At 35.1% G+C, this 12,029-nt stretch overlaps 1 protein-coding gene across 1 annotated transcript; it reads left to right on the top strand.

Moving 5' to 3' along the window:
• Positions 1 to 310: 310 nt before the first annotated feature.
• Positions 311 to 765, top strand: LOC143623334 (uncharacterized). The gene is made up of 2 exons (XM_077094268.1): positions 311 to 659; positions 749 to 765. The coding sequence occupies exons 1-2, from the start codon at positions 311 to 313 to the stop codon at positions 763 to 765; spliced, it is 366 nt and encodes a 121-aa protein (XP_076950383.1).
• Positions 766 to 12,029: the final 11,264 nt, after the last annotated feature.

Below are 12,029 nucleotides of genomic sequence, written 5' to 3' on the forward strand. Positions count from 1 at the left end.
GGTGACATGTCTCATGCTTGCAACTATGATCCCTGAGTTGCAAAAGACTTTTGAGTTCCAGCCCGCATACGAGGTGATGGGACAACTCAAACAAATGTCCAAATTCAAGCTAAACAGGAACGCTATGAGACTATCACATCATTCATTAGCTGTAAGATGCAAGAGGGTATTCCCGTAAGCAACCATGTGTTGAAAATGAAAGCTTATGTTGAACAACTTTCAAGACTTGGGTTTCCCATAAGTGATGAGTTAGAAACTGACATTGCACTCATTACCAAAAATGTTCAATCAGTTCGTGTTGAATTTTAACATGAATAACTGGGAAAAATCGATCTTAGAATTTCATGGGATGCTAAAAACAGCTGAGACCAACATTCCAAGCAAAGGGAACCCTGTTCTAATGATTCGAGAGGGAAAAATCAAGAAACCAAACCATAAAAGAAAGGCAATTATTAAAGGAAAGGGAAAGGCGCCAATGAAAAATAAAGGAAAGGCACCGATGAAAGGTAAAATGTTTACCCCAAAACCTACACCAAAAGTCAAACCTGCTAAAGATGCTGAGTGTTTCCATTGCAATGAGATTGGCCATTGGAAACGCAATTGTCCAAAGTATTTGGCCAAGTTGAAAGCAAAGAAGGTTGGCAATTCCAGTGCTTCAGGTATATTTGTAATAGAATTATATGCATTTTCCACTAACTCTTAGGTATTTGATACTGGTTGTGGTACTCACATTTGTCATGATGTGCAGGGGTTAAAGAATGCTAGGTAGCTACGAACAGGCGACTTGGAATTACGTGTCGGCAACGGAGCACCAGTCACCGTTGAAGCCATAGGACAGTATAATCTTTTGTTACCAAATGGCCTGTATCTTTTATTAAAAAATTGTTGTTATGTACCTAGTATAACTAGGAATATTGTATCTGCTACTAAGTTGTATGATCAAGGTTATCGGTTTGGCTTTTGTAATGATAATATTTTGGTATCAATGAATGATATGTTGTATTTTGAGACTTGCCCACATAATGGAATATATGAGATTAATATCAACAATTCATACAACAATAATTCTATTTATGCCTTGAACGCCAAAAGAACAAAGTATGACTCAAATGAAAACTATCTATGGCATTGTCGTTTAGGCCACATTAATAAGAAACGGGTTTCTAAACTCCAATCTGTTGGAATTTTAGGATCAACAACATCTGAATCCTTTGATACTTGTGAATCTTGTCTTAGTGGAAAAATGACTAAAGCTTCTTTTACTGGTAAAGGTGAAAGAACTACAGATCTACAAGGATTAATACATATTGATGTATGTGGTCCATTTAGAACCATGTCTAGAAGTGGCGAAAGATACTTCATTACATTCACAGATGATTTCAGTAGATATGGATATGTTTACTTGATGAAACATAACATGAAGCTTTTGAGATCATTAAATGATACCAAAATGAAGTACAAAATCAACTTAGAAAAACAATCAAAGTCATTCAATCTGATCGAGGTGGAGAATATCTTAGATATGAGTTTGGTGAGCATCTTAAAAATTGTGGCATAATATCACAATTAACTCCACCCGGGACACCTCAACATAATGGTGTTTCTGAGAGGAGAAATCGAACTTTATTAGATATGGTTCGATCTATGATGAGTCATGCTTCATTGCCTATATCTTTTTGGAGTTATGCTCTTGAAACTGCTGCCCATATAGTCAACAAAGTACCAACTAAAAAAGTGGAGAAAACGCCATATGAGATGTGGCATCGGAAAGTTCCAAACTTTTCACACATGAGGATTTGGGGTTGTGAGGCTTATGTCAAAATTGAAACTTCGAACAAGTTACAACCCAGATCCGAAAAATGTAATTTTGTGGATATCCTAAAGAAACAAGAGGATATTATTTCTATAACCAAGCAGAGAATAAAGTATTCATTGCTAGACATGGAACCTTTCTTGAAAAGGATTTCCTTTCAAGAGGTACCATTAGAAATAATATTGAATTTGAAGAAATTCGAGAACCACAAAATACTCCACATGAAGTTGATACCGAGAATCAACAAGTTGTTACTGAACCAGAACACGTTATTCAAATACCACAGGAAGCACCACCTCTTCGATGATTTGATAGAACTCGTATAGAGCCTGACAGATACGGATTTGTCATGCCTGAGGAGGAACTATTCTTGATGGATCAATGTGAGCACATCAATTATAAGGCTGCTATTGAGAATGCTGAATCTGAAAAATGGCTTGAAGCCATGAAGTCAGAAATTCAATCCATGGACGAAAATCAAGTTTGGGACTTGGTTGATTTGCCTTCTAATAGCAACGCTATTGGGAGTAAATGGGTCTTCAAGAAGAAGACTGATATGGATGGAAATATACAGACTTTCAAAGCAAGGTTAGTGGCAAAGGGTTTCACTCAAACTCAAGGAATTGATTATGATGAAACTTTTTCGCCGGTGGCAATGCTTAAGTCAATTAGGATCTTAATTGCCATAGCCGCATATTATGATTATGAAATATGGCAAATGGATGTCAAAACTGCATTTTTAAATGGGAATCTTGATGAAGATGTCTATATGGAACAACCTGAAGGTTTTCTTGATTCTAAGCATCCTAAAAAGGTTTGTAAACTTAAGAAATCCATTTATGGATTGAAACAAGCATCTAGAAGCTGGAATCTTCGTTTTGATGAGAAAATCAGAAAGTTTGATTTTATTAAAAATGAAGATGAACCCTGTGTGTACATGAAAACTAGTGGGAGCGTAGTTACCTTCTTGATTTTGTATGTAGACGACATACTATTGATTGGAAATGACATTCCAACACTAAAAGATGTCAAATCTTATCTTGGAAAGTCTTTTTCTATGAAAGACCTTGGTGAGGCTGCATACATACTTGGAATTAAGATCTATAAGGATAGATCAAATTGACTTATTGGACTAAGTCAAAGTCCCTATATTGATAAAGTGATGAGACGCTTTTCAATAGAAAATTCGAAACGTGGGTATATACCCATTTGTAAATCTCAAATTCCAAGTACGGATGAAGAAATTAAAAGAATGAGTAGGATCCCATATGCCTCGGCAATAGGATCAATTATGTATGCTATGCTTTGCACTAGGCCTGATGTATCTTTTGCTCTAAGTATGACAGTAGATACCAGCAAAATCCAGGAGAGAGTCATTAGATGGTGGTTAAGAACATACCAAGTACCTGAATAGGACTAAAGATATGCTCTTGATTTATGGAGGGTTGGAGGAAGAACTCATTGTGAGATGTCACACTGATACTAGTTTTCAAACTGATCAAGACGACTCTTGTTCATAGTCGGGACATGTTTTCACCTTGAATGGAGGAGCTGTTACTTGGAAGAGTTCCAAGCAGAAAGTCATTGCACAATTAACTACAGAGTCAGAATATATTGCTGCGTCGGAGGCCGCATATGAAGCTGCTTGGATGAAGAAATTCATCACTGATCTTGGTGTGGTGCCTAGCATCACAAAGCCTATTGAAATATTTTGTGATAACAATGGGGCTATCGTGCAAGCGAAGGAACCAAGATCACATCAAAGAACCAAGCACATTCTTCGCAAATTTCATTATATTCGGGAAATAATTGAGCGAGGTGACGTATGTACTAGAAAAGTCCATACAGATCTAAATCTGGCAGACCCGTTCACAAAGCCACTACCTCAAACTAAACATGAGGATCATGCAAAGAACATTGGGCTTCGATATGCTAGTAATTGGATATAATCTGTATTTTAGTGTTTGGATATTACGAACGTTGTAGTAGTGACATTTTATCTTAATTAGACTTATTAGATGTTGTCTCTTTATTAATGTTTATTGTGTTCCATGTTAGCATGTTTAAATCCATAAATAGCATTGTTATTCTAAAGGTCCATAGTCAATCAAAGTTATGGAAATAACCATTGAATTAAGACTATTGTGAATTAGATTTGTTAATATTCACAAGGGATGAATATATAAGGAGTTAGAACAAAATTAACAAATATTTATTAGTGAATAGATATTGGACGTGAGCCGCTTCAAAATTACTTCACGGATCATCGTCATGAGTAAATTTTTGAAAAAATAATGGTAGTGTCAATATATCCTCTGACCTGAGATACATATTAGGGAGTCAATTATATTAAGCGTTGTGCTTTGACATGGTCTAACACTACTCTTTAACTAGGTAGTTATAAAGGCTACGATTGGGTACAATGTGAAGTGTAGTGAGAGGCGTATGTAATCAAGACGGAATCTGTTCCCTTATTCATATAAGTGGCTGGCATCTAGGGCCCCTCAATGATTCAAACTGATCTAAATGCATGGCCGTGCTCAAACATAGTTTTTTATATCATTTTAAATTGAGATTGAGAAACAAAATTGTTGAACTCTATATAAGATTGACCATGATCCATGTCTTATTTCGACTGGATGTCTATTATAGAAAAGATAATTGACAAATTACCTTATGCTATTACCTTAAGGCGTATCTAAAAACGTTTGGTTGTAGTGGATGACTTATATCATATATCATTAGGAACAGTGAGGCGTTGCTAGACGTACTACACTGTTTATACCAATGTATGTTGAACCATGTGAAAGTGGGAGATTGTTGGAAATATACGCATATGAAACAACATACAATGATATTGCTAATAATATGTGATCCCAAAGGGTCACACACTAAGTAACATAATCAAATATATATATATATATATATATATATATATATATATATATATATATATATATATATATATATCAGATTTCTCCAATAAGATACTTGATAATATTATTGTGAATATATAAAGTATGTGAGTTGATGTAAATATTAGTTTATTATATTAATTCATTGTTATATATATATATATATATATATATATATATATATATATATATATATATATATATCAGATTTCTCCAATAAGATACTTGATAATATTATTGTGAATATATAAAGTATGTGAGTTGATGTAAATATTAGTTTATTATATTAATTCATTGTTTTATTCATAACCTATGAAATATCAATTTTGATTCATATTTGTTATTTTAACTATATACTAGACATATTATATGTATGAATAAGTAGATATATATACATATGTGTGTGCATTCAGTTCAAGACTAAATATATAGTTCAAAATAAACCATTCAATTTATGAAACAGAATTATAGCATCTAAAGTCTTCTAGAAGATATAGTACAAGAAATTATTAAAGAATTGGCAAAACCATACCACCATATTTTCTCCTACTTGACAGAGAGTATGGAGATATGGGTTGGTGATGGATTTTGTCAAATAATATCCTGACTTTTTGGCATGCAATCAAGTGAAAGAGTATGGAAAATCTACACACACCTTTCCATCACATTTAGTATAAATAATTGGAATGCTAGATTTTGAGTGTGCTCAACTTACCCAATTTTTGGCAGCTTTGTTTCAAAAACTATCCAGAAAATATACTTCTCAAAAATTTGTTTTGCAAGTTTATTTGAGTGTTAAAAAATATCAATTAACTATATCATGGGTTGAGACATGTTAAAAGGTTGTTCAAATGGTGTCATGGTGATCTCCTCTACTCATCCTTATCTTTCTTTAATGCTACAAAGAAGGAATTCTTTGAGAGTTTAACAAAGAAGGTGTGGTTTTGGCTAGCACCAACTTGAAGAACAAATTGCTTGGTGTGGATTTTCTTTTGGAGGATTTCTAGTTTGATTTCTTCATCTACAAAAACAAAGAGTTTTAGCAACCACTTCCCTACAAAGGTTGTAATTCTAAACTCACTATGGTTGATTTTATTTTTGTTTCATCATCTTGCATTTGGATCCATGGTGGGAAGTTATAAATGGTTTTAAAACGTTGTGAGCTTTTGCTTCCGTTGCTAAATATTCTTTTACAAAATGGCTCATAAATTCCATACAAAAACATGTCATCATACCAACCAACCCACCCAATATATATAAACATGAAAAAATAGCAACAACTAATAAAAAGTATATAGGTCAGCTGCTCCATCCACCACTTGAATTTTGCATTATACTTCATAGGGATACTCTTCTTGCTCAATTCCTACAAAACATAAAAACACAAAAACGAAGAAAAAAAACTACAAAAGACTACGTTAGTAACTCGACAATTATACAAACTCTGCTGAACCTCCCCACACTTGAACTTAATCAGGAGGTTTCTCTTTCACCTAGACCCTATCTAACCCGTTCAGTTCCACCCAGTACTTGTTAAACATTGAAATTTTCTCTGTGGAATTGAACAATGCTTTAAAACTTCTTAATGGGTCAAACCACCAAAATTTAAACTTACCTGGCATGAACCGGATGTATGACATGTATCGAGAAGACTGGTCGTGTTTGAACTTCAATGGCTTCTTCTTTCATGTAGACCATCTTCTGACTTGCAAATTATTTCGGTTCGTAGATGCTCTTCTCTTCGCCTTCTTCCATGGTTTTGATTTATAAGCAACCTTTATTATAAGTGTCACAGGCCAGCTGTGATGCTCTTCCACTACCACCACTCTATATCTTCTAGTAGAGATTCAAAAATTTCTAAGTCACCCTCCGAATCAAAACCTCCTATTTCATCATACTCAGGCAACCCTTCTAACTCCAAATCCAAAAACTCATCCTCCTCACATAACTTATTCTCAACCTTTTCCTCAACACCAAACATTAACTCAAGTGACTCTCCTAAATCCACTTCTTCCTCTATCTCTTCCTCAATACCAAACATCAAATCAAGTGACTCTCCCAAATCCACTTCCTCCTCTATCTCTTCTTTCTTCACTAAAGACCTCTGATAAGCAGCCCACTCTTCCTCGTCGATCTCATCATTAGAGTCACTCCAGTAATTAGCAATAGTAACCTATGGAACCGGAGGTGGGACTTCATCGTCCATTTTCGTCTCCGTTACTTGAGTGATCCCTTCATCTGACTCGTCAACATACTCCAATAACTTTAATCTCTTTTCTTCATTCAATCTCCTAGTAATGCTCTGTAATGTACGTTGGAGATCTGTAATAACGCTTTACTGATTTTTGAAGATGATGTCCTGCTCAACTAACTTCTGTTGGGAATCTGAGGCCAAATATTGAGCTAACATGTTTTCTAAATTCTTCATACTACTCTCAAACAAAATATTCTCAACAGGGTTGTTATTATAATATTAACCATCAAATCGACCCAAAATATGCTGAGGCTGCTGATATAGATCATCATAATAATACGAAGGAGGTCCCTGCCAAAAATTTTGTTGCGGCTGCACAGGAGGGTTAGTATAATAATGTGCCAAGAACCCACATATTGAGGACATATAAGTGTAAAATGGGGTCCACCACAAATTTCACACATATTTATGAAACTCAAAAGAATAAAAGACATGGACAATTAGACTCCTACGACTCAAAAACAAAACAAAATACAAATAGCACGTATATAGCAAGTAAGTCTAATCAAAGATAATAACGCAATCACCAAGAGTCCCCGGCAACGACGCCAAAAACTTGATGTGCTAAAAGTAGTTTAATAATTATTAACTAAATTAACTAAAAATAAACACTAAGTAATACTCTAGACGACTAAACTACTAACCGGCAAGTGAACCGATCGACTCTAGTAAAGCTAAGTAAGTCTGGATATCGAACCCACGAGACTCTTTTAATTACGTTAACTAGCTAAATTAGACTCAACTACACAAACGACTATTTATTTATTTATTATTAGGGGATTTTACTAAAAACTAAGATTAACCTAATATTAAAACTAATTAATAAAACTAAAGACGTCTAAACTTAAAACTTGGACTTAATTCAGATGATGATAAGAAAACTACCTAGGCTAGAATCCCCTAAATTTCAGTTATGAACTAACCGGGAAAATATTAAGTTATGGACTGGGATCGTAAACTAGACACCTAAGAGAAAACCCGAACACAACTCCTGACCCTTCTCAAGAGACACCTATGGGTTTCTAATAAGTTTTAACGCACACCGCTATTAAAAATCAAGTTTCCTTATGGTCACCTAATTATTTATGACTTAGTTCCTTTATACGAAATCCTACCTTACAGCGCGAAAATTAAAGGCAGCTTAATATATTTAATTGATTTAACAGACAATAATTAAATAATCAAACTTAGATGGACTCCTTACGAAGAGCTAAATCTAATAAGATTAAATAATAAAGATCTATCAATAACCTAGCACTTTACAGATTTAGGTTAGCAGCACACTTAGGTTTACTTAATTAATAATAATTATTATTATGATCTTAATGCATATCAATCATAAAATAGTTTGAAGATAGGGGTTGGTGATGGATACTTTGAAGAAGAAAGAAAGAGTGAGAGAGAGAGAGAGAGGGAGAGAGAAACTGCATATCTTATATACATATATTTTACTATAATTATTATTATTATATTTCGTTTGGTTTATATATTAAAATGCTTTTTTTTTAAAATACATAAGTGAAATGACTAATTTGCCCTCATGCACACGGCACATGACCTGAGTTAACGAGAAAAGTTAACTGGGTTAGGGCCAAAGGACAAACGTTGTTGGATTTATAAACGTAAAGGATACAGATCAATTTTGAAGATAAAGGACCACGAGTAATATTTGGGATAAAGATAAAGGACAGTATCTGTAATTTTGTCTAAAAATTTGTTTGATCAAGTGTTTGTGTTATTTTAAAGTTAAATGAACGAACACGAACATGCCCTTAATCGTGTTCATTCGATTTGTTTATAGGCTTTCACTATTCACATTGATGAATACACCGGTCTCAATCTCTAGGCCCTGCCGATTTTGTTTGTGTTCATGAACCGTTCGTGAACACATTAATTTCCTTAATGAGCGAACACGAATATAAAATCTCCATCGTAACCTCCATCTTTAATTTTTTATCAATGTAGGCCGGAACCATAGAAGCGGTGATGGTGGTGAAAGATCTACAAAGACAAATGGGGCTTTAGTATTCGAACCCAACATGGAGATGGTGGTCTCGCTATGATGTTGTTCGGGTAACTGGTTATGTGACTCCTTAACAAACTTGCAATTGTTACACAAATTGTTCAATTAGTTTCTTATCTGAAGGATGCTGCATGCTGAATGAGTTTTGGTTAATTTGCAAGGTCTAGATGTTGTCTGGTTATCACTTTCAATTATGAGGTTGGAACTTTCTTTATGGTTTATGGCTATGATGATGCTCCAGTCTCTGGCGTGGCAAAATATGTTGTAGCGTTGTACTGGACCTGAGCCTCGATTAACAACCTCACATCAATTAACTAAGTATGGCCCAATATTATAATATTACAATTGGTCTAACTTTGTGCATTACGAGTTTTAACTTGGGCTTCTAATGTTTGTACATTGCTATCTGCTGTGCTCATCTTGCTTATTTTTTTAAAGGTGCTAATTGTATGTATACATTTCTGATTGCTTTTGGTGAAGAAAATGGCAATGTTAGTTGATGTAAGACCTCGAATCCTGGGAATCCTACAGTTGATAATCATATCCAAAATTCAAAAAAATTTAAAACCAAACAAGTTCATCTTATTTAAAACCATTTCAGAGTAATTAAACAGCAGAATAATAAGTATTAAAATTCCCAAAAACCGGGAATTGGTGCCCAAAATCAAATGTTTAAAAATAAATAAATAAATAAATTGTTTGTTTTATTTGAATTCCTCGACCAGAAATGCCTTCAACCGTCCAAGTAATCTATAGCACGTCCAAGCGATAATCCCTAGCCTTAACCTGAAAATCAATCTAGCATACACACAAAGTCAGCTTGAGCTGAGTGAGTTCAAGTTTTATAAGTAACATCCATAAATCAGATTTATTTAATAAATATAAAAAGATTTGGAGAAAATCATTAAGTAATTAGACAAATACTTTTCTCTTGGTCAAACACGCAACACGGACCTCCTCACCCCGGGTCTTCCCCGAGTAATATATTTGACCCGCCCGCGGTTTAACAAAAACCAAAAAATCATGCAACACGAGCCTCCTCACCCCGGGCCATCCCCAAGTAATATATTTGACTCGGTCACAGTTTAATAAAACAAAAATCACGCAACACGAGCCTCCTCACCCCGGGTCTTCCCCAAGTAATATATTTGACTCAGTCACGATTTAACAAACCTAAACACGTGATGCAGGCCTCTTCACCCCGGGTCTTCCACGAGTAATATATTTGACTCAACCACGGTTTAGCAGAACGGCAGGCCTCCTCACCCCGGGTCTTCCCCAAGTAATATATTTGACCTGCCGGGACATAAACATGCAACACGGGCCTCATCACCCCGGGTCTTCCCCAAGTAATATATTTGACCCGGTCATAGTTTACCGACACATACACATTCACATACACACTTACAAACCTCTAATTTAAATATTTAACCAAACAATATCATCACATTCAATCCATAAATAATGGATAGTCTAAGAATTAATACTAGGCCTAGCAACCTCGAGCCTAGACCACAAGTAATATGTATAACTGATGGGTGGATTGTATTACCACCCTTAAATGTAGTATTTCTAGTTAAAACGTGTGCGTTTATGTTTAATTTCATGAATTTGGAATACTACACTTTGTTGTGCGTGTGTAGGTACGAGGGCTAAAAATGGCGATTCAAGTGAGCCATGATGGAGAGGAGCAAAGAACTCGAGAGTTGGTGATGGAAGTCAACAAGTCAACGAAGAATCAAGGGATTTGGAGCTGAGGCTACCGCAGCTTACAGTAGCCACCGTAAGCTACGGTAGGGTTCCAGTGTAGTGACTTAGCGTAAACAGATTAAGGCTGGCGTAGTGACTTTCAAAGCCACCGTAAGCTACGGTGGCCACCGTAGCTTACGGTGGACCCTGACGCAGAAAGTGTAACTGCCTTTTAAGGCCGTTTTGGATGACTTTTGGGTATCCTTTCATAGTTTTTCGATTTGGAGAGACTTAAGAGGCGATTTGGAGGAGTTATAACTCAATTTTGAGTTGTTTAAACATTGGAGTCTTGTTGTTGATTCATATGCACATTGTAATCGAAGGGATGATAACCCAAATCATGCTCGGCTAAATTCCTTTGTGTTTTCCCTCGGATTGTAAGGTTTCATATAGTATGTTGATTGAATGTTTATGCAATTGCTGAGATGGTACTTTAGTATTATTGATTTCATAATTATGATGTCTATGTATTGATTGATAAGTTGTTAGTTTGTTTAATTCGTGTTCTATACCGTCAGTTCTTGGTGCTATAGGCAATCGGGATTAATCGGGTGGAATTCAGGGTTGAATAATCTAATTGATTTTTGAGTGATAACCTTGCAATTGTAATCCAAGTACTTAGTCCTCAATTATCACAATCATTTGCATATTCATGGCTTATGTTTTATAGTTCGTCTCAGATTAAACGTTTACATTAACATTCATTGAAACCTGAAACCGAATGAAAGCATATCTTCTCATCTTTGCTTGAAAAACCGTGTTAAGTGTTTTAGTTAATTTTCGTTAATCAAACAAAACAACCAAAACTTTGAAATTTCATTTTCTGCATTTTGTTTAAATTTAGTTAATCTATAAAACTACTTGGTAACACATATTCCACAAACTCTTCGTGTTCGACACCTATTTACCACTATCTAATTAGTTGTATTTGGTTTATTTTTGTGCGAGTCTTCGACCTCGTGTCAATAACCTTAAGGAATATACGACTACAACGAGTCTAAAATATCCTAAGGCATAGAATATTATTCACACATAGTTTCATAAATTCACAAGTACGAATAAGGCTATGCAATACCATCCAAATAGTTTAAACGAGTAAAATCTGGTAAAATTGTAATAGGGTGTGTATGCTAGCCCAAAACATAAAAAGGTAAAAATGGGCCTCATTAACTCACCTGGCACGAGGTACAGAATCAACAATGAGCTAGAGAATCCCTAAGTACCCCCACAAGTCAGACGCCTGCCGGATTACAAACAATAATTACTTACGGGCCG

The sequence above is a fragment of the Bidens hawaiensis genome, unplaced genomic scaffold, assembly GCF_021521415.1.
Source record: "Bidens hawaiensis isolate Kalapana, Puna unplaced genomic scaffold, B.hawaiensis_p1.1 tig00003378_1, whole genome shotgun sequence".
NCBI lineage: Eukaryota > Viridiplantae > Streptophyta > Magnoliopsida > Asterales > Asteraceae > Bidens > Bidens hawaiensis.